General features: G+C 42.0%; 1 protein-coding gene across 1 annotated transcript in view; it reads left to right on the top strand.

Moving 5' to 3' along the window:
• RABGEF1 (RAB guanine nucleotide exchange factor 1) overlaps positions 1-18863 on the top strand; it is a 72946-nt gene that overhangs the window by 7237 nt on the left and 46846 nt on the right. The window contains exons 3-8 of the mRNA XM_034752881.1: positions 5769-5961; positions 6847-7016; positions 9357-9535; positions 10668-11040; positions 13521-13729; positions 14698-14952. Of these exons, the coding sequence (XP_034608772.1) occupies positions 5818-5961; positions 6847-7016; positions 9357-9535; positions 10668-11040; positions 13521-13729; positions 14698-14952 (1330 nt within the window). The 5' untranslated portion in view covers positions 5769-5817. The remainder of the gene's footprint in view (positions 1-5768; positions 5962-6846; positions 7017-9356; positions 9536-10667; positions 11041-13520; positions 13730-14697; positions 14953-18863) is intronic.

The following is an 18863-nucleotide window of genomic DNA, read 5'->3' as shown; positions in this document are numbered from 1 at the left end:
GCAGCATTTCTAGCAGAAATATAGGATCCTTTGCTCTCCATCTCTCACATTCTGCTGATTCCTCTAGTTTGCAGTTTCCCAGCTTGTTATTAACCTATTCTATACCACGATTGATGCTTCCCCTTTGTCCACCTTCACAGCCCAGGCCAACACGTCTTTTTTCCAAGCTCCAGGAGAGGTAACAAGATATTAGATGACTAACTGCCTCTGTTTCTACTAGCCTATGTCCAATTGTCCAGATCACTCTTGGTCCTTGAGTGACTTCATAATACTTTGCCTCTGTGCTGCAGAGCCAATTTGTCCTGTGTTTACTGAGGCAAAATATTTTGAATCCAAGTGAAGTTAAACTTCAACAAGTAAAATCACAGGTTGTTATGATGCTTTGCTCCATGTGTTGACCAAGTGGAGCAGCCCAGAGGGTCACATGGCACCTCAGTGCTGGAAGCTGAATGTAGGTCTTTAGTCTGGTCACTAGTGCCTCAGAGTAATGTGTTTCTCTCAGGTGGTGTCAGGAATTATCTCTAGCCACCAGATAATAGTGACCGCAATATAGTTCATCATCCTTGGACGAGGAATCATAAAACAGTGACACTAAACTTGAGAATTTTTTTTTTTAAGTGGAAACTATTGAAAAAGGCCCTAGCATGGAGGCTACGATATCTTTGCAGAGTTCCAAAAGGAATGCCTAGCCCTAAACAAAAAAGGAAGCTGGAAGGCAAAGATGCCACTTAGCCATTCGAGCTCTAAGGTTCAAGAGGTTACTCAAGCCCAACAGTTACCCTTCAGATAATGGAAAGCCAATAGGAAGGAGCATAGACTATCGCAGGTAAAATGTAAAATGGAAATTGGAAGGGATAAGAGAGACTTTGAAGACCAATTTGCCAAAGACATGAAAACCAATAAGAATAAATTGGCTCTGGATAAAAGACTAGAGGCTGAGGATAGTGCCCGATTACAAGTCCTCTGAGGGAGCTGTTCTCCAAGGAAAGGGTTCCTCTTATTACTTTGCCATCTTTTGTTGCAAGACTCTCAGTAGGCACAGGATATAAATCACAGTAATTCCAGCTCCTGAATGTTACAAATCCCAAATCTCCCAATGGAGCCTCTACCATGATTTCTTCTTTTACACTTGCAGTGTTTGAGCTGCAGAGAGCAAACACAATGTTTTAGGGTCCCAAATCTGATCTATGTTTAAAACTGATACGCTCCATTAGGCAAAATCATCTGAATGTTCAATATTGATGTAGGGTATAGGGCTGCTTTTAGCAATCTTCATTACAAAAAGGGCATCTGCTCCATTGCTTTAGCTTTCACAGAACTTTCATTGAGGATGCTACATTTGGTTTGTTCTGAGATCTTCTACTAAATCATCTTGCCCATTTCGTGGCTCCAACGGATGAAACTTTCCCTGGCACTTGTGGTGAGTGTGGAGTTAACTCTGTTCCCGTTGTCCCTTTTGATGTAAAACAAATTCCACTAACATAAGACACTTGTTAAAAACCTTTCTGCTATACTTTTTAAAATAAGTTGTGTATCTTTTTGTAATATGCAGAGTGATTGTAATCTATCTTCAGTACTGTATATTTCCTGCTTATGGAAAAGAAATACTGACAGTTTTTCCTATAAACATGTTAAAATATGTGTAGTCTTTTTAGGCAAGAAATGACCTTGTTAATTTCAACATCAGATAAAATACTGGTGGTAAGTATCAAGCAGTGCTTAGGGAACTCTGATGAGGGAAAATATTCTATTTTCAAGAGAAGAGGCTACAAACAGTGGAATATGAAAATATAGTAGCTAAGTGACTTTTTAAGGTATTTTACCCCTCCTTTCATGCTAAAAGTGAATTGGGAGAGTGGTTAATATCCCCAGTGGTGTGCACATGCAAAGTATTCTGTGCCTGTTGCTTTTGGAGTAGTAGAAAAGGGAATTCTTCGTAGTTAATATAGCTGGAGCATTCAAGTAAACAAATCTTTAGCACCAAGTGCTATTCCAAAGCTAAAAGTTGAGAGGTTTATTAATGGAAAATACAGTCTTCCGGTAGGTCTGATTTCCCATCATGAATAATTTAATATTTTTATTTTGGGGCTGGTTGGGGGGGGGGGTCCTTTCAGTACATCAGCTAGCAGAAAAATTAAATTGTTTCCTTTTCAGAAGAAAAGTTGCTTGCTTCATGAAACACTTATTTTGATTGTTTGCATCTATTGCAGTTTCTGTCGGAAAGACACTGAAGTGGCTGTTGCTATTATAAGCCATGCTTTCATTTTTGTTCAGTCTTTTTAAAAATACCTTTTTTAGGGGATTGGGGATTAATGGAAGCTGGTGCGAGTGAAAGGTATTGGACTGACAGCCCATGGAGACTGCGGTTCTCCAGCTGCAGGACAGATACAGCATGGGCGGCAGCAAGGGGAGTTTTTCTACCCTCAGCATCCCTCAAACCTGAGCTGGATGTATAGACTCACCTCTGGAAGGTAGTTCAGTATCTAAGTCCATTAAATAATTAGTCGTCAATGTTAAATGCCCACTGTACCTTGAATAGTCTCTTGCAGCATGTTAACGCATTATTTGTTCCACCCTTGTATTTAGCTGGGACGCTCTGAATACCTTTCCCAGACCTGAAGAAGAGCTTTGCGTAAGCTCAAAAGCTTGTTTCATTCACTGACACTAATTCGCCCAGTAAAAGATATTCCCTCACCCACCTTGTCTCTCTAATATCCTCGGACCAGCACGACTACAACAAGGCTGAGGCTGCCAACAAGGTTGCTAGTTTTGGTGATTTTTTTTTTTTTTTTAATGTTTAAATTCTATTCTCTGTGGATTCTTATGCTGTGTCCATCACTATAGTGTCTGTTGGGATCCCACTGGGATCAGGAGTCAGACCACCAAACTCACTTCACATAGTCTACTAAGTAACCATTAGATGGTGGTTAAAACGCTCATACAGAAATAATGTTTCAACGGTTAGGATGCTGTGACAAAGTGGGAATGTTCTTAATGTTTTCTCTGAATACTTTGTGGGTGCCTCAGTTTCCCCTATGCATGTCTTAAGTATCAAGTATGTAGGTGGTGGGATAAGGGTGTGTGATTGTTGCAGGGCCAGTGTTATGCTGTCTGCACAGAGAATGGCTGACACCCTCTCTCCTGGCAACTGATGGCCTGGGCCCCGCCCCTGCAAAGGTGCCAACTGAAGGTGTTGGAGAACAAAGAGATCAGGTGGCCTCCTGGCCTGGGAAAGAGACAAAGGCCAGAGGAAGGGCTGGAGGGGGTTTCAGTTTGGAGCTGGCTGGGGAAAGAGAGGGAAGCCCAGACCCGGGGCCTGGCCTCCCTGCCCCCAAGATGGACCTGACTTAGGGGTCCTGTTTCCTGTACCTACAAGCTTTGTTTTGGACTGTGTTCCTGTCATCTAATAAACCTTCTGTTTTACTGGCTGGCTGAGAGTCATGTCTGACTGCAGAGTTGGGGTGCAGAGCCCACTGGCTTCCCCAGGACCCCTGCCTGTGTGGACTCGCTGTGGGAAGCGCACAGTGTTGAGAAGGGGATGCTGAATGCTCCGACATCAGACCCAGGAAGGTCGAAGCTGTGTAAGCTTCTTGCCCTGGAGACAGTATGCTCAGAGAGAGGAGGCTCCCCCAGAGTCCTGACTGGCTTCATATGGAGCAGTTCCAGAGCATTGCCCGTGACAGGTGCTAACTTGGGAAACCTAACTTCAATTATCTGTTCTGCCACAGACTCCCTCTGTGATGCTGGGCAAGTCACTTAGCCTCTCTGAGCCTCAGTTCCCTCTCTGTAAAATCGGGACAATAGCACTGCCCTACCTCACAGGGGTGTCATGAGGATACACACAGTAAAGATTGTGAAGTGCTCAGATTCTTTGATAATGGGGGCCATATAGGTATTGTAGTACATAGCTAAGTTGAGAGCGCTGGCGTATCTGACGCTGGTGGTGCTAATGATGGCAGGTTTTTTTTAAAGGCTACTGTAGACATATGTGGAGACCATCAGAGATTGCTAGTTCAAAATTAGGGTTGTTTTTGGTCAGGCGAGAGAGGGTAAAGTCCATTCTCTCACTCCCCTTCAGATAAATGATTTGGTCATATTTATTATTACAGTTTATTTTTTTAAATAACTCCGTGCTGGTATCTGTTACCTATGAGCAGGTTGGCTTTGATAAATAAGTGACATTGGACAAGGAAGCAGATTACTGTTAATGTAGAAGCTTAAAAACAAGAGACACTTGAAGTGCTAGGTGCTGAAGGACTATTGCAGACGGGATCCGAGAATGGAGAAAAGACTCCAGGAACTCGTACTCCCCCAACCAGAAAGGGTAGGAATGTGGGGTGGAAGCAGATGGTAGCTTATTCCAAAGAGCTGAATTGTTGTGGGAGAGGCTACTGGTAGCCTGTCTTCCTCTGAAATGGAAATAAAAACTGTTTAATAATACAGTTCACAGGTTGGTTATACTAAAACCTGCTGAGTTTCTGTACTTTACTTTCTGACAGACTGAGGAGCAGTGGTGATGGGCTTTGAAGGGAATTCAGTCCCCAGGCTGGAGGGACACCCTGTGAATTTGTTGGAAATGAGGCTAGAATGCCAACGTGAGAGAAAGATAAGACCTGTAAACAAAGGTCCTAATCTTGGAGTGAAGCTTGCTTCTTTGAGCAGTCCCATTCATGACAAAATACCAGTATCCGGCCCGAGTAATAACAATGTAAAACCAGCTACAAACTTAAGTGAGACCATCACAAATATTAGGATAACGTAGGCGTATGTTTAATGCACTGCTAGAAATCTAAAAGAAGTTGTTTGAGCTGTGGTGTTTTTCCACTTGCACTATGTACACAAGTCTTTTTATAGGAGCAAAAGACTCAGTGAGAAAACAAAGTGTAGAGAATGGTGGCAGAAGAGGAGGATTCAATGGTGCCTTCTGACTTCCCTGCTCCCTCCCTTACAAATTCCCCCCATGCTGCACAGAAGAGAGCACAGTATTTCCACCTAGTCAGCCTCGCTTTTCTGTTACATAAGATAGGCCTTTATTATTCACATCATGCTGCATTGGTCTAAATCCACAACGGTGTGAGACTCAATTCACAGAAAAACTTAATCAACATGTTTTTAGCTCGTTTTTTTGGGTTAACATTTAACGTGACTTGGTAGAACTACACCAGAAGCCTTCAGGTGAGGCACAATGTGCAGAAAGCCCTGCTGTAAGCATCTGAAGCTACTGCACTAACACACAGCAGAGCCAAAACTGCTTTGAAAGGTGTCAAGTCATTTAATCATCTTGCAACATTATTGTAAACAATAACAGGATTACTACAGCGCAGTCCAACCAATAAGAGAACAGCTTTCAGAACACAACTCTGCAAACAGCCAATTGCAATTTAGCGGCAGGTGAACCAATAGCTAATTGGAATTCAGTTGGGAAATGACAGCTCTGCTGCTGAAACGAACTAAGCCAATCAGACACTGAATTGGGCAGCGAATGAAAATCAGCATTTTATTCAGCCAGTGACCGGGGTCTCCTGCTCTGGGTCTGACGAGATTTCCTGGCACTGCTGGACAGACTGCATTCCTCCAGATACATGTGCATCTGTGAGCTTGACTCACAGCACAATAATAATCATCCTTATAATGATTCACTTCCCAATAACAACAGTGTCATAAATTATTTGTAAAAAGCAGGACAATTATGTCTCTCTGTCAGCCCTGTGATTGTCTGCAGCTGGTAGGGAAAGTATCCAGATAATTTTGGGTCTTGTCTCATTTAGCATTGCTACGGCTGTCTGCCCAGCAGACCTGGTTACAAGAGCCAGAGGGATGGTGGTAGTCACAGGGCAGAACAAAGCCAGTGGAAATCTGGACGATGCCATGTCGAGTTCAGATGCAGAGGATGATTTCCAAGACCCTGCCACTCCTACTGCAACTCAGGCAGGGCACTCGCTGCCTCTGCTGCCTCAGCAGGTAAGGGGGGGTGTAAGACTGTTCTCATCTGAGCTGATGAGGTGCTTACATTTGAGCCTGCGTTGTACAGTATCCGGGAATCCATTGTTCCTCATGCTGAAGTCTTAAGAGTTTCTGGTTTAGTTTCCATTGCCAACTAGCTTGGTGAATGAAACTGAACTCCTTTTTTGCCTGATAGCCGGGCGTATTACCCTCGAAACCCATCCCCTCCCCTCATCCACGTTAGGATTTATCTGCTGTCTTCTACACTAGAAAAAGAAGTGCTTGCTGCCCTATTATAAATATCAGTAATTCTTACCCTCTAAACTCAGCACAACTCTTCCTTGACCTATATGGAGTCAAGGGGGGACGGATAGCTCAGTGGTTTGAGCATTGGCCTGCTAAACCCAGGGTTGTGAGTTCAATCCTTGAGGGGGCCACTTGGGGATCTGGGGCAAAATCAGTACTTGGTCCTGCTAGTGAAGGCAGGGGGCTGGACTCGATGACCTTTCAAGGTCCCTTCCAGTTCTAGGAGATGGGATATCTCCATTAATAATAATAATATCTGCCAAAAGTTGTTACCTGCTCATTTCTTTCTCTGAACTGCTTCCTTCATTCCCTAGTTTCACTCCTGGGTTACTGCCTTTCATGCAGCGGCTTTATGCTTGGAAAAGTCTCCTCCTTCCTTTGTGCCAGGAGATCGCCCTCTCCCTATTCCTCCGCTCTTTATGAAACCTTCAGACTTTGATCTCCTCGCAGACCGTGTCTTTGTGCCATCTTCGAGCTGTAATCTTATCCTGTGTTTCATAGAGATTCTCCTCTGTGTGGGTCAAGGGATCTTGTCATATACATGTTTGTGAAGCACCACAGAATAATTTTTAAATAGTGATATGATTGCTTTTCCAGTTCCCAGAAGTTGTTCCGCTTAATGTAGGAGGCATGTATTTCGCTACCAGGCTGTCAACACTAAGACGCTATGAAGATACCATGTTGGCTGCTATGTTTAGTGGAAGACACTACATTCCAACAGATGCTCAAGGCAGATATTTTATTGACAGAGATGGAACTTACTTTGGGTATGTGCATTATCCTTACTACTCTAATTTTGAAACTGTTACTGTAATAGGAAACTTTAATTTTAAGAAAGGCAAGAATTCGTTTGCAGTCTTCTAATTCAATCCCATTTGAATTGCATCTTTTATCAAAGACTAGTATGATTAACATACAACTACAGTTTTTAAAACTTCTTCCAGAAAACTGTCAAACTTCTTGGTACATTGCAGTGCCAAAACCCCTATTATTTCATAACTAATGATTGTAACTCACTTTACCAAAAAAAAACCCTAAACAATGTTTGGTCCTCAGAAAAAGTAAGCGTGTGTGTGTGTGTACATACAAACGCACAAAATAGCTCCATCCAGGGAGCCAAGTTGCTCATACATTAAAAGTTGAGTATTTGACACCATTTCTTGTAACAATATGATTGTGGCCTTTTTTTGTGTGTGTGTGTGTGATTTTTGTTGGTATTATCTTGTAGTTTTTAACCTAAAAAGGGCATGGCAGTGATGTTCCTAAGATAATTGATAACATCCTCTTTTGGTTGTCACAATTTTCAAATGTTTAATGGAATATTTGTAGAGATTCGTCCAAGTTTAGAGTATAACCTGCTGTTAAGAACGACAACTAGTATTGTGTTTGACATTTACAAGCTTGACTTCAGTATAAAATATTCTACCCTGTTAATTATACTATAATACTTAGAGGGGCCGAATCTCGTCGTTTTGGATAAAATTGCAAATTTTTACCTTTTTTTATTTTTCCTCTTTTCTGTTGTCTGCATTTTTATTTTCCTGAATTTCACATATCTGAATTTCAGGTGAACAGATTAACACTACATACTGATGAAATGTGCAGCATTGTTTCAAGCCTGCAGATATTTATCCACATCCAAAATGGCCAGACTTTCTCTGAAAGAGAATTTGTTGTTGGAAATCTGGCCCAGCTCTAATCATAATGCACTTCAGAAAGCTGAAGATTAGCGTAAAAGCTATGCCTTTTGGGGATTTTCACGTTCCAACAAATACATTCTGCAAAATGTAGTAGGATTAATCTTTGTTTTGCACGTGGATCATCTACTCCCTGGACCAGTGAGAAAGCAAAGCATAATAATCTTTTATTGTTTTAAAAAGACTTGTTTACATATTATAGGTGGGGGAAAATGCAGGGGTCGAAGAACTTATTTTAAATTGCTGATGCCTGGCAATGTTATATTCAGAGCGCTGTTATCCTTCTAAAGGTCTCAAACAAGATATTAGCTTGCTTTTTATTATTTATTTATTTTGAGCATGATTCTGCTGATGTTTAGTTCCCCTTGTTGGCAGTAATCGCTACTCCAGATAGTAAGTGTTTTCAGAATCAGATCTTTGCTTGTAGAAATATATGTTGGACATTCTAACCTCATTTCCAAAATACTTTTTCCCGGAGGGATGTTCTTCATCTCTCCAGTTGAGGACCTAATTCTCTTCAAAGCCAATCAGTGCTGTTCCTTAATCCACCACAAAGTCCAAAATATATCAAGACAGAATTTCCTAGTATGATTAAGCTGATTTGTTTATTTGAAAACAAGTGTTGGCATTTGTGAGCTTCTTACTGCGGGCAACTCTCTTATTCGAAACTGAGTTAATTGTGATATACGCTATCGAACCAAATCAGCACTTTATATATTTCCTACAATATTGTAAAGAAGGGCCAAGCAGCAGGTGTGTCCTTTGTTTCACGTCATATGTTCGCTAATAGGATGAATTAGTTAATGTTTGTAAAGTGTTTTTTCCATCTTCAGAGCATTCTGATCTAAACTATTGTTAAACACATTCAAATGAAACACTCATTCTGTTGTCAGAATAATTGCAGAAGGCCCTGATCCTTTAAAGACAACTCCACAGCCAGACACTACTCGCCCACCTGGAGCTCTTTGATGTTAGTGAGGTTTTCAGTGGGCCGAAGGATCTGCCCACATAGTTCTTCAGCAAAATCGGGTACTTAATGAATACAATTATAATCACTGTGTTGTCAATGGGAGACTATAATCTGTGTCCTGTTTCAGTTTAAGAGATTAAAGCATCCTGAATGTTTTGTTTGCTGTGTTTTTAAACTGGGGTCCCCACACTGCTAGCTTCACAGACATCACATTTTCCAGCTGGAGGCTCAAAAATGCCACTCAAAATGTGCATTTGAAAATAGAGTTCACAGTTCATATAAGAATGAGAGCTGCTTCTTACCTTCTGAATTTGAAAATTGCTGGACTGAGTAAAATGGTGTCTTCATTTCATGTCAGATTAACAATTATGTTCTTTTTTTTACCCAAAAAAATTTTAAGACTTGTTATTGAATAATATTCCCCCCTCCCTTCTGTTTAGAGATGTTCTTAACTTTCTGCGATCTGGTGACCTGCCATCGAGAGAACGAGTGAGGTCAGTTTACAAGGAAGCTCAATATTATTCCATAGGACCATTGCTGGACAATCTAGAGGAAGTCCAGCCTCTTAAGGGAGAAAAAGTTAGACAAGCTTTCCTGGGCTTAATGCCATATTACAAAGGTAAATTAAAGAATAGTGACGATGTATATTGTAGCTTGGTATGTGTAGTATAAATAATGCTCAAAAGACTGAGTTTACTTTCTAATAGTGTTTAAGTGTTCTGAGGTAAATACGCAAAGGGGGTTTTCATGAACAGGAAGAAAGTCCTGCGGCTCTGATGCTATTTCCTATTCACTGGAGTAATTTTGACCCAGATCCTCAAACGTATTCGGCCCCTAATTTCCATTTCCAAGCTTCAATTTTTGGCTTTGCTTTTGGGTAGTTACGCTCTAACATCCTAGCTCTTCACATCTTTGAAGCCTCCACACAGCATTTCCACCTGCATCATTCAAGGTGATGAGTATTTTTTCTTAGACTTGAATGAGAGCAGGATCAAGCCCATAAAGTGCGAGAAGAGATTCTTGAACAAAACTGTTTCTTTGAGTCTGCTTTGGTGGTTCTCTTGAGGGCCTGCATCTCTTTCCTTGGGTAAGAGGTTGTGTGTTCAAGGTCTTTAGGAAATGCTTCAACAGCTATTTATTATTAGGTGTATTGTGCCTAAATGGGCTAGATACATTTTGGACATACACTAAACAGGCCCCTGCCTCAAAGAGCTTACAGGCAACACGATCAATTTTTTTGAGACAATAGCAAAACTACTTTGTTTTGCATTGTTCCTTGTAGCACATAATAGCATTACCCAAGAGATCTTATCTGAACACGGTTTATATTAAAAATAAGCCAGTATAAGGCTGGTCTTGAATTGAAGAGAATAATGCCATACATGTGACTTCACACCTAACTTAACTCAGATTGTTTGGTCTTTTTCTCAGTCTTGTGATCCTTTGGTTATTTCACAACTTGAACTTCGGGCATACTGCTCAAGCAGTCATCATAAACCTTGCAATCATAAGGTTGTTTTTAACTGGAATTTAAGGCATATATAAACTCTCAATATGAATATGGCTAATTTCATTATTGTAGGCTGTATCTAACTGCAAGCAACCCTTGAGTATATCTTTTGTTGCCTCTGGCATTGTTTTAAGAATAATTAATTCATGCCACTTTGATGAAGTAATCAGATTCCACATGAAAACATTGTGTTCTGTTCCTCACATGACATTCACTGTTTATTACTTTTGTTGTTGTTTAGAACACTTGGAGCGGATAATTGAAATAGCTAAGCTTAGAGCCATGCAGAGAAAAGCAAGATTTGCAAAGTTGAAGATCTGTGTTTTCAAGGAAGAAATGCCCATCACCCCATATGAGTGTCCACTTTTCAACTCTCTACGTTTTGAAAGAAGTGAAAGCGAGACAAAACTGTTTGAACATCACTGTGAAGTAGATGTATCTTTTGGCCCCTGGGAGGCTGTAGCTGATGTATACGATCTTCTGCACTGTATTGTGACAGACCTGTCAGACAAGGGAATTACTGTGGATCATCAGTGCATTGGTGTGTGTGATAAACATCTGATAAACCATTATTACTGCAAGCGCCCCATCTATGAATTCAAGATTACTTGGTGGTGAGTTATTCTTTTCAGAAAGTGCATAAAAAGTTTTTTCTAGACAACAATTGCTTTTAATATTACCTTTTGCAATATGTCTCTGGAAATGCATTACTGCTGAGATGCACTGGAAATGACCTGCTGAAATGTTGGCTAATGCTTAGCTGTTCAGCAAATGAGAACCTGTTACATGATAATGTCTTGAAAAACTAGCCTGAAACAAGATTGTTGGCTCAGGTATCTTAACTTGACACCTTCTGAAAGGTGCCCACCTGCTTGGTGCCTTTTCTGTAACGGCAGGGTCTGAAAAGTGGACAGTGCAACTTTCACTCACTTTCGAGCAAAGTCATGGCTGCTGGTGGTGGTAGCAGCACCATTTGAGAACATCTGTGGCTTCAATTTTACCAGCTGGTGTAATGGTTTTAGTCACTTCTGCTAGATTGATCACTCTATAAAGCCAAATGCCACTCCAGTACAAAGATATTGACAATGCAACTCAGAAATACCTGGTAATTTAAATAAATAAGGGAAGAATGTCCTAATGTTAATGTTGGTTGTGATTATTTCAGTTTTTCAAAACTTAGCTTTATTGAGAATCTGCATTGCAAATCTGTATTATAATAATTCAGTTATTTCCATTTTTATGACCAAAAGAACATCTAACAAATTCAGGCTACATTCTTTAATACATTTAGGACAAATTACAATTCACAAAAAGCCTGTTCTCAGCATTAGAAATTCTAAATATTTACTACACCTACAAAACAGAAGCTGTATACAAAATGGTCATTTGGAAAGGCTTTTGGAAAATGGGAGAACCCTACTGGTATGCTCCAACTAGCAAGGATAAGATGGACACTCAACACATGAATTACTGTAAACGTAACTCTTCCAGAGCCAATGATAATTCCACATTATTCTGAAATGGAAGCTGGATGGTGAGAGGTTATAAGCTAAGCCCTGAAAAAAAAATTAAGTTACATGATGAATATCCCTGTTGTCCTCCCTGCTTGTAGCAATAAGAAGTGTAATTGTTGACTTTGTAATTAATCTTTAAAGATTTCTCCAATTACCAGCTAATGTGTCTTTGTAGCACATTTTCTTTTAGATTGAAAGAGGCTATCCCAGGGTCATCTTCCTTCCCTGAAAGTGATAGTTGAAATACTGAAATTTGTAAATGTCTCTCTTGAAAGCTGAAATACATAACTTTATCCAAACTGTAGGAATATATTTAAATCCTGGAAACCTTACTATAATATGGAGTATCTCAAATAATCTCCACTATTTCAAGAAAGTCACTTGGGTTGGCCTCAAAATTTAATCTTGGAAATATTAATGTAAATTGTAGGCCCTCGTGTTACATTTCATTGGGTTGATTAATCTAATTTGTTTACCAAAAAGATCTTTGGGAAGGCAACTTGCATTTAACATGTTTATCAAGAATTTCAGTAAGAATCTTTGAATAGCATGTTCTGAACAAAAAAATTGATTAGCCCTCACCCATACTGTTTAAGTTAGGAGATTACAGTAAATCTTCTTTATAAGGCTGTACTTGGGAGCTCATGACTTTGTGTATCTTTGTAAAGGAACCTTGTCAAGTGCTCAGGTTTAGGATTAGAATTTAGGTTTTGGAAAGGAGACTGGGAAAGGAAGATGATAAAAACATGTCTTTGAATCTTTTTTTAAAGGTTAGGATTCCCCTTCAGTCTGAGGAAAAACAGCAACACCCTGCTAGTGCATGAGAATCTAAAACTAAAACAATCTAGAAATGGCAAATGAAACTAACCAAGGTAGTTTCACTAAGGCTTGGTCTGCACTACAGAGGTAGGTCAAAGGAAGCCACCTTAAGTCGACCTGTTAATGTATGTGCATACACTACTGGGTCCTTTACGCCGACCAAGTCGTCTCAATGTTGACTTCTGTAATCCACCTCTGCGAGAGGCATAGCACTTAATTTGATTTTCATGGGTTGACTGCAAGGTAGTGCAGATGCAGCCTTGTGTAATTCGACTTAATTGGCCTCCAGGTGGTGTCCCACAATGCTCATCTGTGACTGCTCTTGAGATCATTCTCAACTCTGCTGCACTGCAGCCAGGTACACAGGAAACAGTCCCTCCCCTGCTAAAATCCTGGGAATTTTTGATTTCCCATTTCCTGTTTGATCAGCATTGGGAGCATGCTAACTTGAGCACAGCTGATCATGGAGACTACATGCCCTAAATGCTCTCCAGCCTGGTCTGCATGGGAAGTGGTGGATCTCGTCGCTGTGTGAGAAGTCTGTGCAGGCAGATCTCCGATCCAGCAGAAGAAACGCTGACATCTATGCAAAGATCGCTCGTGGAATGGGGGAGAAGGGCTATACGAGGGGCACACAGCACTGCCATGTGAAAATAAAAGAACTTCGCCAAGAGTACCAGAAGGCAAGGGAGGTAAACAGTCGTTCTGGTGCTGAGCCCCACACATGCCGGTTCTACAACGAGCTGTATGTGATTCTCCAGGGTGACCCTACCAGTACCGCCACAAACAACGTGGACACCTCACAGGTGTGTGAGTCTAGAGACAACAAGGAGGACGATATGGTGGATGAGGAAGAGGAGGAGAATGGGATCCATTCTCCCCGAGAGCCAGAAAATATTTTTAACCTTGGAGCCCTGTAGGTCACAGGATATCACAGTGGCCAACCGTGATGCCGGGGAAGGCATCTCTGGTGAGTATACAGTTACAGGTGCACACATTCGGTGGTATTGCATGTTTACTGTGGAAAAAAAAATGAGGTGCTGTGGTTTTTTGCTTACAAGAGGACGCTCCAGCTATGCAGAGGGTGGCTCCCGGAAACTACTTTTTATGTGGACTGGGATAGTCCGGGAATCCTCCATGGATATCCCTAGAAAACTTTCATGGAGGTACTCTGCAATCCTTTGCAGAAGGTTTCTGGGCAGCGCAGTCTTATTTCTTCCACCATGATAGGACACTTTCCCATGCAACTCCTGAATTAATTCTGCTAGCATCATTGTGGTACACAGCATAGCAGCATAAGGACCGGGTCTATACCCAGACGCTTACAGCATCTACTTCCTTTCCATCTCTGTTATCCTCAGGAGACTGATATCACATAGGGTCGCCTAGGGGAAATGGGGGAAGTTCTCACTAAAAGTGCTCTTACAAGAAAAAAAAGAGCATGTAGCCCTCCTCCCCCACCCCACATTCCGGATCGCCAAACCACGTGGCTGCTAAGGTGCCTTTACTGTGTTCGGCATGGGTTGGCAAGTAGTTTAAGTGGCTGTTAGGGGACTGGGGCCCCACATGTGAGATTCTGCAATTTGAGAGTGAAAACGCCAACCCCCCGCCCTGCCCTGTTTGTAAACAGCTTTCCGTGGTACTATGGGGAAGGGCCATTCTCTGACTAGCTACCTCTGCTCCCGACATGAGCCTGCCATAAATTTCATTAAAAGTGCAGTCACCCATGACTGGGGGGGAGAGGAGGAGCTATTCACCATGGCTGGAACAGCAAAACGGTGCAGTGAATGGTTACAGATTCTGATTGTTATGGCTTGCACCTAGTGTAATAAGGGTGGTTTTATTTGTTTTGTTTTTTTTAATGAAAATGGCCTTGCCATGGAAACATTTTATGCATGTACAATGGCTCCTTTCTCTTTTCCCATGACTGACCCCCAGCTGAAAATGTGTCCTTTGGCACGTCATCAACACTTGAAAGCAGACTTTCGCTGATTAGAAGAAGGCAAAAGAGAACACGGGAGGACATGTTCACTGAGATAATGAACGCCTCTGGGACAGCTGACACAGAGCTGAGAGGCTGGAGGATTTCACTGTCTGAGAAGTTAGACATGGACAGGGAGAGCAGGAAAGCTTCCACTGAGCAAGAGTGTGCGGCGCAGGATGAGATGCTTCGGATTGTGACCAAGCAGGCATGTTGAGGCATCTGGCTGAACTGCAGGAACAGAAGCAGGAGGGTAGAGTCCCTCTGCAGACCCTGGTGGACAGCCAGCCAGCATCGCCTTGCACAGAATCACGCTCCCCAAAGCGTTTCCTGAGGCTTGGGAGAAAAGTCCATTATCCCTTTCAATTATCTCGGGAGGAGGGTACAAGGAACAGAAGGTATCCATTCACAGACCTTTGATGGTCTAGAATGCGGTGTTATGTTACACAGCTAGAAATGTTTCTCCTGTTCCAACTTTACAACCCCTTTTCCCCAAGGCTAATTTTTTTTGTCTGTTTTCCCTCTTTACTTATGGTTGTTAAATAATGTTCATAAATGGATTCCAGAAACAAGTGTTCTTTACTGAGTAGAAACAGTGGGCTTGGGTGGGGGGTTGGCTTTACAGGGACAGTGATACAAGCCAAGTGAAGGTTTGGGAAAGCACAATGCAGACAAGCAGCTCACGTTACTGTGACTCATTATTGAAACAGCTTTTCAAAGCCTCGTGGATACGCAGCGCCCCTTGCTGTGCTCTTCTTATTGCCCCAGTGTCTGGCTGCTCAAAAATGGCTGCCATGTGATCTGCCTCAACTGCCCACCCCTGCGGAAAATCCCCCCCCCCCTTCTTTTTCCCACAGGTATGGAGCACACAGCAGGCAGCTATAACCATGGGGAAGTTCTCTTCACTAAGGTCCAACCTTGTTAGTAAACTTCTCCAGCGCCCTTTCAAATGACCAAAGGCACATTCAACCACCATTCTGCACTGGCTGAGCCTATAGCTGAACCGTTTCTTATTGCTGTCCAGATGGCCGGTATATGGCTTCATGAGCCATGGAAGCAAGGGGTAGGCTGGGCCCCCCAGGATAACTATAGGCAGCTCAACATCGATTTATGTACTCTTTTTGGCAGGGTGGTCTGGTGCCAAGATGGGGATATGCGTGCCATCTGTCGCCCTACTGCAGTTAGGGAACCCCATTGCCGCAAAACCGTCCACTATGTCCTGCACATTTCCCAGACTCACTACCTTTTGTAGCAGAAGTCGATTTAATGGCCCTGCACACTTGGAGCACAGCAGCTCCCACGGTTGATTTTACCGACTCCAAATTGATTCCCCACTGACGGTAATTGTCTGGCATTGCAAGCTTCCAAATAGCGATCACCACTCGCTTCTCCACTGTCAGAGCAGCTCTCATTTTTGTGTTGCTGAACTGCAGGGAAGGGGAAAGCTCTGCACAAAGTTCCTGGAAGGTGGCTTCCGCATTCGAAAGTTCTGCAGCCACTGCTCATCATCCCATATCTGCAAAACGATGCAGTCCCACCAGTCAGTGCTTGTTTCACGGGACCAGAAACGGCTCTCAACAGAGTGCAGCTGCTCTGTGACTGCCAGCAGCAACTGTGAATTGTTTGTTTGTTTTTTCCCCCAATGGCTTGCAGCAGGGCTGCTTGCAGGACATTGCTATGTTCCGTGTGGCGAACTCTACTTCAGCTCTGGAAATACTGCAGGAGAAGGCGTGAGGTGTTTGAGATGCTCACAGCAAGAGTGCACAACTGAGCAGACTCCATGCTTCTGGGGTTACAGTGTACGTGCGGCAGTTTTAAGGCACGAAAACCACTGGGTGGTTTGCCGTTGATATGAGGGAGGGAGGACGGCGCATCATGGGATGCCGACGCAATGTTCCCATTCTCCCTTGCAACGTTTTGCTCCCATGAGGCATTGCACAAACTTCCCAAAACACACTGCGGCAAGTTGCACTTTGGCGTAGCTACCCATAATGCACAGCTTTGTGCATCGATGCAGGCACTGCTAGTGAGGACGCATTCCATTGAGACAGTGAGCATGGTGTGGCCACGCACAATCGATTTAATTAATTCGGACACTCCAGGTCGAATTAGATAAAGTTGACAAATGTTGTCGTGTAGACAAGCCCTAAGTTGAGTGAAGACTTGAATGAGTCCTTCACTTATCAGCTGGCTCCTCAACTTTGGTTTCTTTGGCGGGGAAGGGATCCTTAAGCCACAGACTGAACTTTCTACTAAACAGCCCCCTTGAGATCCAAAATCTGAAATTTATGAGCCCAAGATTCTTGTTAGGAGAAACGCTTTATTTAATGACTGGTTTTTCTGGGTCGTTCAGTGGTGCTTGCCCAATTCTCATGGCTTTGTATAAATGGGACATTGCTCTGGTCTCACTTTTCAGCATTGTTGACAGAAATGGGAATCTCAGCTGCAGTGATTAAAAGCATATCTTTGGGCTTCGCTGTGATAGGATCACATTTTAGAAATTTCCCAAGAGAAGCTACAATGGGGACTTTGTTCTTTCTGATCATGTTTATCTCGTGCTAATAGTCTGGCACTAACATTTGTGCCAGTGGATTATATGGCAACTTATTCTGGTTTGCTATATTAAAAAGAAATGGACAGGAGGAAGAAAATCTTGTTCTTGTATCATTTATATCTTAATTAAAGCCCTTAATTACCACATGCTCTACCAGATATTGAAAACTTTAAATCCAGTTTAAAGAAAACCCCAGACATAAGAGCCATTGTGCTTTCATTATGAGCGTACTTTCTGTGTCTTGTGATTTAATTTGTGAGAGTTAATATTGCTATTGGCTGGACTTGTTCTAAACAAAATATTTTACCGTGATTTAGATATTGTTACTGCCTAATACGTGTTCATTTTTTGACAGAAACTGAGAAGAATTGTGCAGGAGGATGTCAGGGGAGTATACTCCGTAACTGCTTTAAATAACTTTATTGACTTGACTTTTTCTTGGCGTATACCATCACATTTTGCAAGTTCTAAATTTGGAAAAAAACAAAACAAAACACTGATCTGTTAACCCTCATATATATTTAATGAATGCTGTATAGATGTAGAATGACTCCAAACATCTGCATAACAATGGATTTTTTTCAGAGACCTTAGAACCTCTCTTAGGGCTTATATACCCAGGCACATCCAAGAAAATTAATCCAGATAATTAAAGGTGTGACTTTAAAGTGGATTAGTTAAACTTCATTAAATCTCTTTGTGGGTGCTGTAATTCAGAATTAAACTGAATTAAGGCCACCTTATCTTTTAGTTCACTTCCAAACTGAATTAAGGCCATTGCTATTTTGAATAAAGAAGTTCTCGCAGGGTTTTAATTTGGTTTAACTAATCCACTTCATATTCACACTTTTAGCTAACTCAGATTAATTTTCCTGGATGTCCCTGTGTAGACAAGCCCTTAATCAAACACCCTATCTCTATTCAGTTATGTCCGTGCAGATCTCTCCTCCTATCTGCCTATTTCTCTATCTCTGCCTAGTCCAAAGGCTGGTCTACACTAGGAACTTATATCTGTATAGCTACATCTCTCAGGGCATGAAGAATCCACACCCCCTGAGAAACATAGCTGAGAAACATACTAACCTAACCCCTGTGTAGACAGCGATAGAAGAATTCTTCTATTGACCTAGCTACTGCCTCTTGGGGAGGTGGATTACCTACGCCATCGGTGTAGGTAGTAGTGTCTAAACTGAAGTGCTATAACAGTGCAGCTGCAGCATTAAAGTGTAGACACACCCTAAAAGTATTTATACCACTCTGTCACTGTAGTATCTGAGCACTTGTAAGGTATCTTTTCTGTGCAGAATCTGTCGCTTATCTGGATAAATATCAGGGCCTCCGTTCCATTCTGATAAATGGATCATGTGGTTGTTTCATGTCCTCAACATAGTTTTGTTATGAAAGTCATGCTGCCCTGCCTGTTGTCAAAGGAACAGTAAGTGCCGCCTGTTTAGCCCAAAATGTATGTACCTAAAAGTATGGTGCATCTTTCGCAGCATCTTTGGAGAGGATGCCTATCATTTTTTGGTTCTCCAGTGATGCCGAAGGGAACCTGCTAATAGTGAGTGG

Source organism: Trachemys scripta, chromosome 18, assembly GCF_013100865.1.
Source record: "Trachemys scripta elegans isolate TJP31775 chromosome 18, CAS_Tse_1.0, whole genome shotgun sequence".
Classification (NCBI taxonomy): Eukaryota; Metazoa; Chordata; order Testudines; family Emydidae; genus Trachemys; species Trachemys scripta.
Note: the sequence above shows the minus strand (reverse complement) of the source record. Positions and strands in the feature narration are given on the sequence as shown.